The sequence below is a fragment of the Oncorhynchus nerka genome, linkage group LG22 (assembly GCF_034236695.1).
Source record: "Oncorhynchus nerka isolate Pitt River linkage group LG22, Oner_Uvic_2.0, whole genome shotgun sequence".
Taxonomy (NCBI): Eukaryota; Metazoa; Chordata; class Actinopteri; order Salmoniformes; family Salmonidae; genus Oncorhynchus; species Oncorhynchus nerka.
This window is the reverse complement of record NC_088417.1, coordinates 70,889,933-70,909,270: the sequence shown is the minus strand read 5'-3', so window position 1 is coordinate 70,909,270 and position 19,338 is coordinate 70,889,933. Positions and strand designations below refer to the sequence as shown.

The window sequence follows — 19,338 nt, the reverse complement described above, 5'->3', positions numbered from 1 at the left end:
GTTCTGGGCTGATTCCTCACCGTTCTCATGATCATGTTTTCAGGGCTGAAATAAAAGATTCCAGAAACATTCCATATGCACAAAAAGCTTATTTCTCTCAAATTTTGTGCACAAATTTGTTTACATCTCTGTAAGTCAGCAATTTTTCTTTGCTTTTGCTGGTGACAATAAAAGGCCACTCTAAAAAAATGTAAGGTACAGTTGAAGTCGGAAGTTTACATACACCTTAGTCAACTACATTTAAACTCAGTTTTTCACAATTCCTGACATTTAATCCTAGTACAAATGCCCTGTCTTAGGTCAGTTAGGATCACCACATTATTTTAAGAATGTGATATGTCAGAATAATAGTAGAGAGAATGATTATTTCAGCTTTTATTTTTTCATCACATTCCCAGTGGGTCAAAAGTTTACATACACTCAATTAGTATTTGGTAGCATTGCCTTTAAATTGTTTAACTTGGGTCAAACGCTTCGGGTAGCCTTCCACAAGCTTCCCACAATAAGTTGGGTGAATTTTGGCCCACTCCTCCTGACAGAGCTGGTGTAACTGAGTCAGGTTTGTAGGGCTCCTTGCTCGCACACGCTTTTTCAGTTCTGCCCAGAAATGTTCTATGGGATTGAGGTCAAGGCTTTGTGATGGCCACTCCAATACTTTGACTTTGAAGTCCTTAAGCCATATTGCCACAACTTTGGAAGTATGCTTGTTGTCATTGTCCATTTGGAAGACCCATTTGCAACCAAACTTTAGCTTCCTGACTGATGTCTTGAGATGTTGCTTCAATATATCCACATAAATTTCTTGCCTCATGATGCCATCTATTTTGTGAAGTGCACCAGTCCCTCCTGCAGCAAAGCACCCCCACAACATGATGCTGCCACCCCCGTGCTTCACGGTTGGGATGGTGTCCTTCTGCTTGCAAGCCTCCCCCTTTTTCCTCCAAACATAACAATGGTCATTATGGTCATTATGGCCAAACAGTTCTATTTTTGTTTCATCAGACTAGAGGACATTTCTCCAAAAAGTACAAACTTTGTCACCACTTGCAAAACATAGTCAGGCTTTTTTATAGCAGTTTTGGAGCAGCGGCCTTCAGGTTATGTCGTTATAGAACTTGTTTTACTGTGGATATAGATACTTTTGTACCTGATTCCACCACCATCTTCACAAGGTCCTTTGCTGTTGTTCTGCGATTGATTTGCACTTTTCGTACCTTCTGGCATTTGGAAATTGCTCCCAATGATGAACCAGAGTTGTAGAGATCTACAATTTTTTTCTGAGGTCTTGGCTGATTTATTTAGATTTTCCCATGATTTCAAGCAAAGAGGCACTGAGTTTGAAGGTAGGCCTTCAATTGACTCAAATGATGTCTTATTAGCCTAATCGAAGTTTCTAAACCCATGACATCATTTTCTGGAATTTTCCAAGCTGGCACAGTCAACTTAGTGTATGTAAACTTCTGACCCACTGGAATTGTAATACAGTGAACTAATATAATTTGTGGAGTGGTTGAAAAACTAGTTTTAATGACTCCAAACTATGTGTATGTTAACTTCTGACTTGACAACCTAAGTGTATATTAACTGTATCTGTGACCAACAGATGCATATCTGTATTCCCAGTCATGTGAAATCCATAGATTAGGTTCTAATTTATTTCTTTAAATTGACTGATTTCCTCATATGAACTGTAACTCAGGAATATCAATGAAATTGTTCTATGTTGAATTTATATTTTTGTTCAGTATATATAAAATACGCAAATATACACTGAGTGTACAAAACATTAGGAACACCTGCCTAACATGGAGTTGCGCCCCCCTCTTTCCCTCGGAACAGCCTCAATTCATCAGAGCATGGACTCTACAAGGTGTTGAAAGCATTCCACAGCGATGCTGGCCCATGTTGACTCTAATGCTTTCAACAGTTGTGTCAAGTTGGCTGGATGTCTTTTTGGTGGGGGACCATTCTTGACACACAAGAAACTGTTGAACGTGAAAAACCCAGCACTCAAACCAAGGCACTTAAATATTTTGTCTTGCTCATTCACCCTTTGAATGGCACACATAAACAATCCATGTCTCGATTGTCTCAATGTTTCAAAATCTTAGTTCTCCCCTTCATCTACATTGATTGAAGTGTATTTAACAGGTGACATCAATAAGGGATCAAAGCTTTCACCTGGTCAGTCCATGTCATGGAAAGAGAAGGTGTTCCTAATGTTCCTAATGTTTTGTACACTCAGTGTATATACACTGCTCAAAAAAATAAAGGGAACACTAAAATAACACATCCTAGATCTGAATGAATGAAATATTCTTATTAAATACTTTTTTCTTTACATAGTTGAATGTGCTGACAACAAAATGACACAAAAATTATCAATGGAAATCAAATTTATCAACCCATGGAGGTCTGGATTTGGAGTTACACTCAAAATTAAAGTGGAAACCACACTACAGGCTGAATCAACTTTGATGTAATGTCCTTAAAACAAGTCAAAATGAGGCTCAGTAGTGTGTGTGGCCTCCACGTGCCTGTATGACCTCCCTACAATGCCTGGGCATGCTCCTGATGAGGTGGCGGATGGTCTCCTGAGGGATCTTCTCCCAGACCTGGACTAAGTCATCCGCCAACTCCTGGACAGTCTGTGGTGCAACAGATGGAGCGAGACATGATGTCCCAGATGTGCTCAATTGGATTCAGGTCTGGGGAACGGGCGGGCCAGTCCACAGCCTCAATGCCTTCCTCTTGCAGGAACTGCTGACACACTCCAGCCACATGAGGTCTAGCATTTTCTTGCATTAGGAGGAACCCAGGGCCAACCGCACCAGCATATGGTCTCACAGGGAGTCTGAGGCTACCTCTGGCGAGCACATGGAGGGCTGTGCGGCCCCCCAAAGAAATGCCACCCCACACCAGGACTGACCCATCGCCAAACCGGTCATGCTGGAGGATGTTGCACGCAGCAGAACGTTCTCCACGGCGTCTCCAGATTGTCACGTCTGTCACATGTGCTCAGTGTGAACCTGCTTTCATCTGTGAAGTGCACAGGGCGCCAGTGGCGAATTTGCCAATCTTGGTGTTCTCTGGCCAATGCCAAACGTCCTGCACGGTGTTGGGCTGTAAGCACAACCCCCACCTGTGGACGTCGGGCCCTCATACCACCCTCATGGAGTCCGTTTCTGACCGTTTGAGCAGACACATGCACATTTGTGGCCTGCTGGAGGTCATTTTGCAGGGCTCTGGCAGTGCTCCTCCTGCTCCTCCTTGCACAAAGGCGGAGGTAGCGGTCCTGCTGCTGGGTTGTTGCCCTCCTACGGCCTCCTCCACGTCTCCTGATGTACTGGCCTGTCTCCTGGTAGCGCCTCCATGCTCTAGACACTACGCTGACAGACACAGCAAACCTTCTTGTCACAGCTCGCATTGATGTGCCATCCTGCATGAGCTGCACTACCTGAGCCACTTGTGTGGGTTGTAGACTCCGTCTCATGCTACCACTAGAGTGAAAGCACCGCCAGCATTCAAAAGTGACCAAAACATCAGCCAGGAAGCATAGGAACTGAGAAGTGGTTATCACCTGCAGAACCACTCCTTTATTGGGGGGGTCTTGCTAATTGCCTATAATTTCCACCTGTTGTCTATTCCATTTGCACAACAGCATGTGAAATTTATTGTCAATCAGTGTTGCTTCCTAAGTGGACAGTTTGATTTCACAGAAGTGTGATTGACTTGGAGTTACATTGTGTTGTTTAAGTGTTCCCTTTATTTTTTTGAGCAGTGTATATTTAATTAAGTTAATTTAAAACAAGAACAACAGCTAGGTTTTACAACCAATTGGCGACCGATTTTAATGCGAATATTAAAAAATCTGCATGAAGAAAATATGTGCATTTTCATACCAGTGGTGCTTCCACCAAACACACGTTTAGCAGATAAAATCAGTGGGTGATGATGTAATGCACACAAAATGTACTTTTTTGCTTAGGTTTTCATGTACCGAATAAAAATGTAAAGTTCAATGTGTTTCCATCGTATTTTCAACTCTACCGATAGTTTTGTCCCAGAAACTGCTGTGTTAAGTAGAAAATGTGCCTACTGTGGTCTTGGCATGTGCCAACAGCTTGCCGATACAGTGTGGGTAAGCTGTGCGGGTACGCTAGTATACATGATGAGATTATTATGGATATTATTATTTGTCAAACAGCAGTCAAGCATCAATCATCATGTCATCAGAATAAGACCCTCGATAATCAGTGGAGGCTGTTGATGGCTCACAATAATGTCCGTAAAGGAGCAAATGGAATGGCATCAAACACATGTATTTGGTACCATTTCTCTAATTCCTCTTCATCCTTTACCACGAGCTCGTCCTCCCCAATAAAGGTGCCACCAACCTCTTGTGCTTGATATATATTGGCAAGGAGCATCAAGACCACTTTGCACTTTCACAACCCTGTGAAGTTCATCATAATTTCACCAGCTTTTTTTCAGCTTTTTTTCAGCTTTTTTTCAGCTCTAATAAATTGCATGGTTTCCCCGAGTCGCAGTGGGAGGACCACACACCATGTCATCGCGTGACTCCAAGTTTACTTTAATACGATGGTTGTAATATCAATATTTGCCAAAAAAAAGAGTTTCCACTGCAATTTCTCACATAGTACATATTACAGACACAAAACGATCCCCCCCATGTCAATCAAACAAATGATCTGTCGGCATTTTTTAAATTGTACCGAAACTCCCTGTTTCCATCACAGCTGTCATGATTATTATTATTCTGTTTTAATCTGGTATGACTTTATTCACATAACACGTGATTACAGTATAACAAAACATAAGGTTTAGGAGTGAGTAGTGATGCATTGCACCAGATTTGAGCTAACAGCTAATATACATCTGCAATCCCTTGACAGGTGAACAAATAAACATGAATACATTTGATACATACATCAGACGTTATTCAAAACAGAAGGCAAGACATTACACATAAAAATAATTGCACATGCTGTTGGACTTGATAATATTGGGGTTGTAAAAACACATAAAACACCTAGTAAAAACAAAATATTGAAAAAAAAAACGCAGTTATTGCACCTGTTGTATACACATGTGTGTGTTCTAGAGTGTTTTCTATTGCATTAAAAAGTCACTGTGGTTTATTAGATTAAAATCAGTGTGAACACTTTTGATTGGACTTAACCCATGTTTTTGTCTTTGATGAGAAGGCTTGGAGGCTGCCTAAAGCTTTCAGGGAGGAGGGGAGGCCATTCCATGCCTTTATCACTTTGTATGTGATATACTTGTACAGTATATCACATACATAAAATAAGGTGGCCAAGGATGTCTTAGCGGTGAACATACATTACACCTTATTCAATCAAACCATGGACACAAATACGGGATTGAAAAGCCCATCCAAGGTCTGTTCTGGTGAGCCTCTCCTTGACTCTGACAAAGCTTCTCTAAGTGTTGAATTATAGATGTCTCTCCATCTCTCTCCTCTTTCTCTCTTTCACTTCCCTCTTTCTCTCCCGCTCATTTCTCTATCCTCTGTCTTCTCTCCATTCCCTCTCTCTCTCTTCCCTCCTCTACTGCAGTCTGGATGTGAGCCACAGTCTGCTAGTGCGCCATCCTCTCTGTTATAGTACAGGTGTTCCTCCTCCTCCCTCTTTCCCTCCCTCCTCCTCGCTCTCTTTAATGATGCCATTCAAACACCAAACTGTCCCAATGCAGCCATAGCATATTAACAGCTCAAGTGTTCTACACTAGCTGGAATCTGTTCATCTATGTCTCTGTAGCTCCATCCTTTATGGTTGTGTTGTGAGCTGTTCAGAGCACTTCTTTGGGATATAACAGTGAGTGAAAGGTTTACGAGTCAGAATGCTGTGATTTGGAAATGTATAGTACAATATATGCTGTGGTTTACGATAGTTTTAATCACTATTCTGACTCATGAAATGGGTGATAAATATACACCATTGATGAGTGCTTGAATGCAAATAATAAAAGAAAACATTATTTTGAGTTTGATTACTGCAGTGACGGGATAGAGTCAAATGTTTAGAACAGCAGTGTTGGATGAATAAAACAAAGTTGTTCCACCGACTTAGAAAAAGGGCCTATAGCCCCGTCTGCTGGTGCATCAGGGTTAAACAACCCATGATATTTGGCTCATATTTTGAATATATGAAGAGCACAACAGGCACTGGATGAAGGTTTAGACAATAAATACATAAATATGATTTTTTTATCGCACATAATGAGTGACATATTTCATTTAAATGAATAAGATCTGTATTCATACTCAATGTTACATACAATATCAATATGTATAGAATATATACAACACATGGCTATGGCTGTAGTATTGTTGGGACTCTGGAGCGTGTCCCACTATGAAATGCACTGTTAATATACAAACTAGATTGAGCTGTCAGGCTGTGAGCGGTGCTTTTCTATTAGTGCATCCAGGGGCCATCAGCGAGGATGTGATATGACAGATGAGGGGTCAAAGGTAACGTGGCTGTCAGAAGCGGTCACTCTGATGTCTCTCCAGCACGTGACGACTGCATGCCATGCCAGGCTGTCTGAATTGGACTAGAAAGCCTGGGTCACTGCTAATGTCTCTCATTCATCCACTTCAATTTTCATGCATAGCGAATCATGTTGATACTGTATACATTCTATATACAATGTGTCTTACGGACCAGGCAAGATACAGTATAACATCTACATCCTTCTCTCTCTCTGTGTGTGTGTGTGTGTGTGTGTGTGTGTGCGTGCATGCGTGCGTGCGTGCGTGCGCGTGCTGCGTGCGCGCATGTGTGTGTGTGTGTGTACTGTGTACTGTGTGTTGCTGTACCTCCGTCTGGCAGGTTGGCCCAGTAGATGACTCTGAAGCCAAGCAGGATGCCGTTGAGGGCATCTTTAGGAGGGGTCAGCCAGGACAGAGAGATAACCTCTGGGGACGCCGCCGTGGCCTGGACGTTCTCTGGAGGTCGGCTGGGAACTGTTACAACCAGGCAGGAGTAAAAACAACACTGTTACCTCACTCTCCAAACAAGAAGCATGAACAGAAGAGATTACTGAAGAGATGGAAATATTGAGCTACTCTTGGAGGACAATGGAAGTGAACTTCAAAATGCTTATTTGAACTCTTGGGATCTAGCATTCTTCATGCTTTCTTGAGCCATGGCAATAATGACCGCCACATACTGATCATGTGACAGTCACAACACAAGCAGTATCAACACTATCCACTAGATGGCAATAAAGCTCCATCCTGGGAGTTCCCTCCCCTCAAAGACAAAACATCCGCCGTTTGACCCTTGATGCACCACAATACCGTAGAATACCTTCATTCAGCGAAATAAATGTGTGAAATCCATAAGATTTCCACTGTCTAGCATATTGTTACTGATAGCTAAGGGCAGTGTGTGTGTGTGTGTGTGTGTGTGTGTGTGTGTGTGTGCGCGTGCGTGCGTGTGTGTGTGTGTGTGCGTGTGCCTTAGTGCATGTGCGCGTGTCCTCACCATCCTCCAGTGTGGTAGAGATGACCTCCTGGGAGGAGGGTCCAGTCCCAGCGCTGTTGCTGGCCTGCACCACCACCCCATACTGGGTGAACTTCTTCAGGTTGTCCAGGGTGATGCTCTCACTGTGGTCGTTGTCCCCCGTCGTCTCCATGGTGATGACATTGAACTGGTAGTTTCCCCCGGAGCTGAACTCCCTGTAGCCCACCTGGTAGCCTCGGATCGCTCCGTTCTGGAGGTGCTTCTTAGGAGCCTGGGGGAGGACAGAGAGGGGGAGTGAAGAAGGAGGAGAGGGAAACGCACATTAGATATTGGGGGAAATTTGTATTTTTTAAAAGCTCTTTAAGGACAGAAGAATGGTTGTGGCCCTCAAGGCCCTGAAGAGTAGCAGACCATGTAGCAAACAGACCATAGAGCTGCAGTAAGGGTTATTCAGTCCTAGTGGTAATAGCAGGTTAAATGTATCTTACCCTCCAGGAGACTTTGATGCTCTGAGAGGAGAAAGCTTCAAGCTGCACATCTTGTGGGGGACCATCAGGGGCTAGAAGAAAAGACACATTAAGGTAATTGAGATCTGAGCTACTGTCAGTGTAGTAGATGAGGTACAGGGCAAAGAAGTCAGTCTACCAGCATTCTGCCAATGGAATGGAACTATCCAAACTGAGTGTATTTTGAAGGTTATGCCAAGGTCAAGTCAAATCTACGATTCTGAGACATGGAATGCTAAGGTCCTACTGTATCTATGGGTAGACCAGAGTAGTTGGTCTCAGATGGCCCAGCCCACTTCACAATAATGAAGATGGTGGTCATGTTTATGAGAGGTCATGGGGGACAGACAGTCAGAAGAGAAGTGAGAGAGAGAAGTGCAGAGTGGGGGTTGGGAGGAACCACCAAAGAACCACCAAAGGGAACAGGGGCAATTTGCAGAGGGGCTGGCCCGTGGTCTATTGATTGCAGTGTGACATTTACAACATGGTCTGTTAATTGAAAAGTCCTGCTTTTAGTGCAGGGTCAGCGTGTCTTCATTAATGCAATAGAGCCAATGGAGCTGATGTCACTCTACTGTTAATGAATTGACTTGACTCCCCATTCCCCTCTTACAACATTAATGTTCTAGATGCATTTTATGGGACGTTGCAAGAATATTCATGTGTCTAGTTTTATAAGGGTTAGGAGAATATTTCATCAACATTCCACCAGACATACACAGGACATGGTTGCCATGTTCTCAGAAATTCAAGTTCTAGACACATTTCATGAGAATGTTGCAATAGGGTTAGGAGAATATTCCAACAACATCATGTTCTATGGGTCTTCAGTACTTGCCGCTTGGTGTATGTGATCAATTAATTCGGTGGGCTCATACACTACCCTCTTCGGGCCGACCGGGTGTTGAGAGGACAGTGCGAGGTCTTAGGGGAAAGTACTGGTGGCCCACCTTAGCTAAGGACGTGAGGTTTTATGTCTCCTCCTGTTCGGTGTGTGCTTAGAGTAAGGCTCCTAGACACCTGCCTAGAGGGAAGTTACAGACCCTCCCCGTTCCACAATGGCCGTGGTTCCATCTGTCGGTGGAGTTTCTCACCGATCTTCCCCCGTCTCAAGGGAACACTACGATCCTGGTTGTTGTGGATCGGTTTTCTAAGTCCTGCCTTCTCCTCCCATTGCCCGGTCTCTCTACGGCCCTACAGACTGAGGAGGCCCTGTTTACCCACGTCTTCCGGCACTACAGGGTGCCTGAGGACATTGTTTCTGATCAGGGTCCCCAGTTCACGTTCCGATTTTGGAGGCGTTTATGGAGCGTCTGTGGGTCTCGGTCAGCCTGACCTCGGGTTATCACCCGAGAGTAATGGGCAGGTGAAGAGAGTGAACCAGGATGTGGGTAGGTTTCTGCGTTTGTATTGCCAGGACCGGCCAGGAGAATGGGCGAGATACGTTCCATGGGCGGAGGTGGCTCAAAACTCACTCCGCCACTCCTCCATGAACATATCACCTTTTCAGTGCGTGTTGGGCTATCAACTGGTCCTGGCACCGTGGCATCAGAGCCAGACCGAAGCTCCTGCGGTGGAGGAGTGGGTGCAGCGCTCAAAGGAGACCTGGAGGGCCGTCCAGGAATCACTCAAGCAAGCTGGTAGACGGCAGAAGAGGAGCGCTGACCGCCACCGCAGTGAGGCCCCCGTGTTCGCACCGGGGGACAGGGTCTGGCTCTCGACCCTAACCTGCCCCTCCGCCTGCCCTGCCGGAAGCTGGGGCCGCAGTGTGTGGGGCCATTTAAAGTCATGAGGAGGATAAACAATGGGTGTTATCGGTTACAGCTCCCTTCTTACTATCGCAGTAACCCCTCGTTTCATGTGTCTCTCCTCAGGCCGGTGGTGGCTGGTCCCCTGCAGGAAGGTGAGGTGCCGGAGATCCCTCCGCCCCCCTCTGGACATCGAGGGGTCCCCGGCGTACACCGTACATTCTATTCTGGACTCTAGACGCCGGGTGAGGGGCCTACAGTACCTCATGGAGAGGAGAGGTGCTGGGGGGGGACATCTTGGATCCATCACTGCTGAGGGATTTCCATCGCCCCCATCCGGATCGCCCTGCGCCTCTCCCTCTGGGTCGTCCTCGAGGCCGGTGTCGCGCGTCAGGGGAGGGGGGGTACTGTCACGACTTCCACCGAAGGTGGCTTCCCTTCCTGTTTGGGCGGTGCTAGGCGGTTGTCGTCACCGGTCTACTAGCTGCCACCGATTCCCTTTTTCCTTTTCTGTTGGTTATGTCTTATTGGTTTCACCTGTTCCTCGTTTGGGGTTTGGTTTAGGGCTATTTAAGCCTGGTATGCCCGCCTGCTTTTGTGCGGGCTTGTTTCTCTGTTCTGTTGTGTGGATGGTATAGTTTGTATTTTTTCCGGACTGTTTGGGTCCTGTTTTGGGCCGGTCATTTTCTTAGCCTGTTGTTTTGGCAGGACTATTTATCACCAAAATAAATACGTTTTTCCTTAAACCTCTGCTCTCTGCGCCTGACTCCGCACCCATCACTCCTAGTTATGTAACAAGACCAGGGTTTACCGGCCCTCTGGAACCCATGAGGTGCACATTTTGTTTTTTGCCCTAGCACTACATAGCTGAGTCAAATAATCAACTAATCATCAAGCTTTGATAATTTAAATCAGCTGTGTAGTGTTAGGGCAAAAAACAAAAGGTGCATCCCCTTGGGGTCCCGAGGACAGAGTTTGGGAAATGCTGCCTTAGACACTGTAGATCCTAAGGAGCCAAACTATGATTTTTCACTGTCTTTGTTTCTATAATGTTATTGCCTTGATTTTATTGGTCTCTGTGTCTCCGGATTCACAAACACCCAAATATCACACTATTTCTGTTATTATTAGCATTCTTTTGTACTATCATTTGCCATTTACCTTGATGAAATCATTATTATTTTCGTACATTGTTGTGTCTCAATAGGCCACTAGGCTATAAAAAGGAACTAAGTGCAATGGTCAGGTCACTCTGAGGAAGACGTCAGCTTAACGTTAAAACGTCAGTCACCTGTTCGCATCCTGTGCTTCTACACCTGTATTGCTTGCTGTTTGGGTTTTTAGGCTGGGTTTCTGTACAGCACTTTGAGATATCAGCTACGAAGGGCTATATAAATACATTTGATTTGATTACAGTGAGCTAAAATAAATCAGCTTCTCTCTCAGCTTTTTTTGTTGAGTGCTCCAACTCCTTTCTACCTCAAATTAGTGCTATTGGAAGTTTATCTTGGTAAACCCTTTTCGTCATGGTTGTTGAGCACCCTTCCCTTCCTCTGTTTGGTGAAGTGCAAAGGCCCACATGGAAACCATGTTCTGTGTATGTTTGGTGGGCCGTTGATGGAATATTCACCTAACCCACAGAAAACTGGACACATGAATGTTCTTGCAATGGTCTCATTCAACGTGTATAGAACATTAATATCTTATGTTCTGAGAACATGGGAACCACAATCTCGGTAAGCTCTATTTCACATTAAGGGAATGGTCTCTTGGAGACATTCCTTGCACATCACGGGAACATTCCTATGAAAACCTTAGTTAATGACCTATTGAGACTCTTAAGAGAACGATCTCTAAAGCTGCGGGAACATTTGTTGTTAGCTGGGATGTCTGTGTGTGCATGCTGCAAGTGCATACATATTACCAGTGGTGGTCTGGTGAGTCTATACCTGCTTCGTCTGTGGTGATGGTGAGTTCATTGCTGGCCTCACTCTTGCCGATGTGGTTCTTGGCGAACATGCGGATGCTGTAGGTGGAGGAGGGGTGCAGGTCTATGATGGTGGCCTGGTTGAGCTGGGGAGACACATCTTTGGTCCTTTGGGCTGTTTCCCAGGAGCCTGCAGGGCCGGAGGTCAAGGTTTATGTGGGTTTGTGAGGACCACTGAGTGGGGCTAGAGGTCAGCGCCTGCTAAGTGCATTAATCTGCGGTATTGAATTATAGCACTGAGACAAGAAAATATCATGAATAATGATTATTTGGAAGACAAAAGGAGCACATCCATCTTAACATGATGATACAGAGAAGCATTTAATCAGGATAGACTATAGACATACACAGGAAGTTAAAGGATTTGTATTCATACAGTGTTTCGCCTAAGATTATCTTTAGCAGCAGTGGAAAAGGCAGCGGTGATAGGGGGGGTTGCTCTTTCCTGGGGGTGTTCTGGGGAATGCACCTCCGGGAGATTTTTTTGTAGAACGACTGTGAGAATGTCACTGATGGTGATTTTTTTTAAGACATTCTACTCCAAAGTGCATGAAAATGACATTTTGTTGACACCATCTGAAATATAACTAATGCGTGCCACTGCACTGTATGAAGATGAGGAGCAAGTGGTGGCTGTGCACTCGTGGCTCTCATTCGCACCACTGCTCACTTTGTTTGCTACAAATTGATGTTGTCACTTGTCACTCTGTCCCTGTTAAAGGGATAGTGCGAAATTTTGGAAATCAAGCCATTTTATACTTTTCCAGAATCAGAATAACTTGTGACTCATTGATACCATGTTTATGTCTCTGCGTGCAGTTTGAAAGAAGTTGAAGGTCGTTTTGTGAGCCATTGCTAATTAGTGTCAGCAGAAAGACTGGAAGTCATAGACATTGCACTAAACCTAGTAAGCAAGTTACTTCAAACTGCATGCAGAGACATACAAATGTTATAAAAATGGTATCCATGAGTTCAACTGACTCTGTGTAAGTATAAAAAGGGCTTACTTGCCAAAATCTCACACTATTCTTTTAAAAGCACGTCTCGGTAGAAATATTGTATATAAATCATAACTTTGGAGTAGAGGCAACAATTGAGTAGTGACAGCCCACCACTGCAAAATGAATATAGGTGAAACACTGCTTACAGTATTACTATACATCGCTGGCATCCAGAACATACCATCTCTTACAAAGATAACTATTGTTTGTCTTATACCTGATTTGTTCTTGCACTCAATGTCGAAGCCTGTGATTGGGCTGTTTCCGTCAAAGCCCATGGTCCAGCGGAGGGCGATGGTCCTGTCCTTCACCTCTCTGATCTCCACCTCAGGAGGGTCCGGGGGCTCTGAAGGACACCACAAAGTCACACATATGTGTTAGACCCCTGCACAGGCATGAATTTTAACCCCAAGTGTAACGATATTCGTCTTCCTCTGATGAGGAGTATGAAGGATCGGACCAATATGCAGCGTGGTACGTGTCCATGTTGATCATTTATTAACATTGAACACCAAAAACAAAATAACAAGGAGAACGAACGAAAACGAAACAGTTCTGTCTGGTGACGACACACAAAACAGAAAACAAACACACACGAAACACAAGTGGGAAAAGGCTACCTAAGTATGATTCTCAATCCGAGACAACTAACGACACCTGCCTCTGATTGAGAACCATACCAGGCCAAACGCATACACAAAATAGAAAACGGAACATAGACCACCCACCCAACTCACGCCCTGACCATACTAAAACAAGGACATAATAAAAGAACTAAGGTCAGAATGTGACACCAAGCCCTTCCCATGCCTGCGACATTAAAGTCCTACCCAACTCAGGCCAGATTGCTTCAGCCAAATTTAAGGCCCCGGCCTGCCTGAAACCTTAAACCCGAAATCAGAAATAACTTCCGCTTTTAGTAAATCTATTAGATGCCCCTCTGTCTGTCACTCGCTCCCTGTGCGTAGCGCACTCTGCATTCGCTCTGCTCATGGCGCTTTGACTCGGAGTATTCATAGCAACAGCTCCGCTTAGGCTGCTCTGCTCATGGCGCTTTGACTCGGAGTATTCATAGCAACAGCTCCACTTAGGCTGCTCTGCTCAATGAAGAGACACGGGGGAGCAGTTAGCTTTTAGCTACTTTTCGTGACAAAACTCAATGAACATTATTATTATCTGTGAAATAATCTGTCCTGTTTTATATTTGAAGAGGTTGAAGCACCTCTGACACAATGTTATGATCTTAGTCAGATATAACTGTGCAGTGCAGCAGAGCACCAGCAAATAGCTCAGCTTCAAAATGTTAGTGATCAATTTAGTGATTCCCGAGCTCTGCCCGTACCATACTTACTGTTGAAAAAACAAGCCCTACCCGGTCCTAACCCAATGTATAATGTCGGGGATTGTCAGGCTTGGTTGGGGTAGCAGAGCTCTAATATGGGTATACAACACTATGGTAGTAGTGAAGGACTAGCTAGCTAGCTACACCTACTAGGGAGTCCATTAACTGCAGTGGCTGAGCTCAAACTTCATCCAAGTCCTACTATGGAGAAGCCACACAAACGGCAAGGATGGCGAGACATCTTGATGACACTGCATGCCCCTGGACATGCTCCAGAGACCATCTTTGCTTACTCTGCCCTTTTGACCATCTCCCTCCGATGATCAGTCAAGCCATGAACTTTCCGACCCTCTGATAACCTTGAATAATGCTGTTGTTGTTTTCTAAATTGCTCTTTTTTTGTGTTGCTTTAAAGCGCTTTGAGATTCTTTATGTAATGAATAGCGCTATGTAAGTTGAATAAATTATTATTATTATTGTTATTATTATGCTGATGTTGCATCATTACCTTATTTGGGGGGGGGTTATATCTTTTCATTTCATGATGTTTTCATGACAATTGTCAGTGTTAGGCAGCTGTACCTTGCACTGTTAGCTGAATGATCCCTCGGTCTTCACCATAGGAGTTGATGGCATGGCAGGAGAAGAAGCCAGAGTCTTCCCTCCCTGTAGGCCGGATCTACAGAAAATGGAAAAAGAGGGTCAGCTACATAGATAAGAAAGTGCATGGGAAATACACATTCTGGGCTATATCATTCACAGACAGGTCTCATGATGAGCCATCATAACAAACTGACAAACTCAGTAGGCAGGCTTTTTCTCCAACGCTTTGGTCCAAGCAAAATCTCTGCATAACCAGTAGCGCTCCACCTGGCCTCAGCTGAAGTAACTGTAACTGGGAAGCGAGCAGTACCACTCCCCTTGGTGGTGTGTATGTGTACCTGCAGGGTGGAGATGACCTCATCGGCCACCTCTTTGACGGTGACCACGTAGCGGTGGCTGCTCTCTGGGTTGATGATGCGATCTTCCTTCTCCCAACGCACCATGATGGGTTTCTCCCCGTGGGCCGTGCAGCTCATCCTCTTCTCACTGCCCTGCGTGGCCAGCGTGGTGTTGGGGTACGACGTGATCATGGCTGGGACTGGGAGGGAGAGAGAAAGAGGGGAGGGAAAGAGAGAGAGCGAGAAATACAGAGATCGAGAAAGGAGGAGAGGGATAGAGAGAGAGAAAAGAGGAGAAGGCATATGTTACATTAGTTATGAAGTAAGACTGGCTGAACATGTTTAGCCATAATACAATTCCAGTGGGACATCATAGTGATACCTGCCACATGGAGGGTAGTTACAAGACAGGGGAACAGTGTAATGAATCAAATCTCGCTGCTCAAATTACACTTAATTGAGTCATAGTATAGCTGACTTCATTGGTTGCAAAGTGTGCTGGTTTGCTCCAACTTCTAACATAATATAAAACAAACTCCATGCCTGCCTGTTATGTTGACCTGTGACAGCTAACATCTTATGACCACAAGCAGACAAGGCTTGGATAGGAGTAAATAGTTATTGGTCGGTCTCTGACAGCACACTAAGGACAGCACACTACACACACTAGAGACTCAAACACACACAGCTCATTACCCCCACAACTGAGTGTGTAATGACACACTCTGCTCCACCTACCCACCCCCCATTCACACACACACACACACACACACACACACACACACACACACACACACACACACACACACACACACACACACACACACACACACACACACACACACACACACACACACACACACACACACACCATGGCTCCTGTGATGTAATAGGAAGTGTCAGGCGAGGGGGTGCAGACATTTAAGCTTCATCTCTTATTCACTCCCCAGCCATTTTGAGCCGTGCTACAGAAAAATAAGGCTGATTTATTTAGCATGACAACTATGAATTTTTTGTGAGATGCACTTGGAGAAGTGAGGGAAAAAAATATTAATTACAGCCTTCTGTAAATGTTAGTATTTTGAACAATGGTGGTCTCATTTTACAAATGTTTACATAGTCATAAACTATAACACACATTGATGACGTTGCCCACCAGAATTACCATAATTATGACATAGGATCATGTTGAGATTGGATGAGAGGCCTTCAATGGGACGCTACACTGTTGAAAAAAACGTAGTCAATGAAACGCCTACTGTAAGGAAGGGCTACATGAGGTGAGGTGGGCATCACACAGGAGGAGACAAGACCAATGTAACCAGTGTGTGAGAGAGTAAGCAGCACAGCTGTGTCTGTCTGTCTGTCTGTCCTGAGGCATTTGCCACAGTGCCAGGCTGTTTCTGTAATTGCTGTGTTGACGTATTTCTTTAATATCTAGCAGAATTATGGGCAGAGGAACACGGCTCTGGGGGCAGGGGAGCGAGGTGACGCCTCCACTGGGAGACACACACATTAGACAACCACTCATTTTTATTTCACCCTACGGACTAAATAAACAGGCATGCGCGCACGCAAGCGCTTTATTCAGCAGCACTGACGGATATGTGTATCTCTAGCTGACAGAGGAGAGGCTAGAAGAGCCCTGTTTCAAAACCTCCAGCCCAGAGGGCAACAACCATGATGCACTCCAGCCTGCTCAGCCTGCTTCTCTGCCTGCCTGCAGGGAATTCTGGGATATTCTGCTCCCGCGAGAGAAAATGATGCAGCTCACCCCTCCCAGGCTCCCTTTCACCTGGCCAGGTTACCATGCCAACTAGCATCGGACAATCTCTCTCTCCCTCTCTCTCCATCCCCGTTCTCAGAAGAGGCCATTTATAGTACCAGGAATAGAACATGGACCAGCCATTGATTTCCAACAGGACCATGATTATACTATCCCAGCCCCGAATGTCGCAACGCAGACCCAAAATAAAAACAGGGATATATAACGCATCTCTGTATCTTGTAATAATGTTGGTCATGTGACAAACAATAACATCCTTGAGCAAATAGTCAGGAGAAACGATAGTTAAAAACACTGCCTGCATTGTTGTGGTCCATTAGAGGCTCAAGAAGAGTAAATAAAAGCAAAAAATAGACCCTGTCTGTCTCAATACATTAATCAATATATACAGTGCATTCGGGAAGAGTTGAGTCCCCTTGACTTTTTCCACATTTTGTTACGTTACAGCCTTGTTCTAAAATAGATTACATCGTATCGTCCCCCCCTCACTCTACACATAATACCCCATAATAACAAAGCAAAATCAGTTTTTTAGACATTTTTGCACATTTATAAAAACCTACTGAAATATGACATTTACATAAGTATTCAGACCCTTTACTCAGTACTTTGTTGAAGCACCTTTGGCAGTGATTGCAGCCTCAAATCTTCTTGGGTATGACGCTGCAAGCTTGGCACACCTGTATTTGGGGAGTTTCTCCCATTCTTCTCTGCAGATCTTCTCAAGCTCTGTCAGGTTGGATGTGGAGCATCGCTGCACAGCTATTTTCAGGTCTGTCCAGAGATCTTCGATCAGGCTAAGTTCCGGGCTATGGCTGGGCCACTCAAGGACAATCAGAGACTTCTGGAGCAAGTTTTCATAAATAATCTTTCTGTACTTTGCTCTGTTCATCTTTCCCTCGATCCTGACTAGTCTCCCAGTTCCTGCTGCTGATAAACATCCCCACAGCATGATGCTGCCACCACCATGCTTCACCGTATGGATGGTGCCAGGTTTCCTCCAGACCAGCTTGGCATTCAGGCCAAAGAGTTCGATCTTATTTTTTTCAGACCAGAGAATCTTGTTTCTCAAGGTCTGAGAGTCCTTTATGTGCCTTTTGGCAAACTCCAAGCGGGCTGTCATCAGCCTTTTAATGAGGAGTGGCTTCTGTCTGGCAACTCTACGATAAGGGCCTGATTGGTGGAGTGCTGTAGAGATGATTGTCCTTCTGGATGGTTCTCCCATCTCTGCAGCGGAACTCTGGAGCTCAGTAAGAGTGACCATCGGGTTCTTGGTCACCTCCCTGACCAAGGCCCTTCTCCTCTGATTGCTAAGCTCTAGGGATAGTCTTGGTGGTTGCAAACTTTTTCCATTTAAGAATGATGGAGGCCACAGTGTTCTTGGGGACCTTCAATGCTGTAGACATTTTTGGTACCCTTCCACAGATCTGTGCCTCGGCACAATCCTGTCTCGGAGCTCTCACGGCAATTCCTTCGACCTCATGTCTTGGTTTTTGCTCTGACATGCACTGTCAACTGTGGGACCTTATATAGACAGGTGTGCACCTTTCTAAACAAATGATGTTGAATGAAAAAAATATTGAATCCAATCAAACAAAATTGTGGAAAAGTTTGAATACTTTCTGAATGCACTGTACATTTTGTGGCACAGGAACTCCAAACACATGACAAACAGGTTGTATCACCAGGCAAACAAGGATGATCAATGTTGAAACAGATAACAAAACATCCCATCTCATACCAACCTGATGCCATCAACATGAGCATTGAATGGTCATTTAACAGAAACATGAACCTCTCATAGCAAAAATGTCTAAACTTGTTTTATAATCAAATCGATATGAAATACAGTGTATTCACTGTTAATGTTGAAAATGACTATTAGCTGGAAATGGCAGATTTTTTATGGAATATCTACATAGTGTGTCACTCCTGAATTGGCACTTGAAAGAGTAGTGGGAAAAAAGCAAGAGGACAAGTATTGAGTGTTTAGTTTGAGAAACCATTTTAGCTTCATTAAATAGAAAAACACCAGTAACGGTGAAGAGGTGACTGTGCTGGCCTTATTGGCCTTCTCAACAAAAAAATTAAAGATAAAGATGGGCAAAAGAACAGACACTAACAAAATGTGGAAAAGTTTCTTGAATTTCTCGGGAATAGCCTCTGAACAAGAATAGACTGATGAGTTTCTTATTTCTTTCTGAATGCAACTGCTGATGCAGATTTAGTCTAAAGAAGTCCAGGCAATCAGACAAACAGTTTTCAGCATGGTAACACAATTGCAAAATGGTTTTCTAATGATCAATTAGCCTTTTAAATGATCAACTTAGATTAGCTAACACAATGTGCCATTGAAACACAGGAGTGATGGTTGCTGATAATGGGCCTCTGGACACCTATGTAGACATTCCATAGAAAATCTGCCGTTTCCAGCTACAATAGTCATTTACAACATTAACAATGTCTACACTGTATTTCTGATCAATTTGATGTTATTTTAATGGACAAAATTT

General features: G+C 44.4%; 1 protein-coding gene across 1 annotated transcript in view; it reads right to left on the bottom strand.

Annotated features, from left to right (window-relative positions):
* Positions 1-19,338, bottom strand: part of LOC115105584 (cell adhesion molecule DSCAM-like) — a 153,831-nt gene that overhangs the window by 21,760 nt on the left and 112,733 nt on the right. The window contains exons 12-18 of the mRNA XM_065007353.1: positions 15,040-15,239; positions 14,681-14,777; positions 12,974-13,102; positions 11,718-11,885; positions 8,003-8,073; positions 7,536-7,785; positions 6,866-7,012 (exon numbers count right to left, since the gene is read on the bottom strand). Of these exons, the coding sequence (XP_064863425.1) occupies positions 6,866-7,012; positions 7,536-7,785; positions 8,003-8,073; positions 11,718-11,885; positions 12,974-13,102; positions 14,681-14,777; positions 15,040-15,239 (1,062 nt within the window). The remainder of the gene's footprint in view (positions 1-6,865; positions 7,013-7,535; positions 7,786-8,002; positions 8,074-11,717; positions 11,886-12,973; positions 13,103-14,680; positions 14,778-15,039; positions 15,240-19,338) is intronic.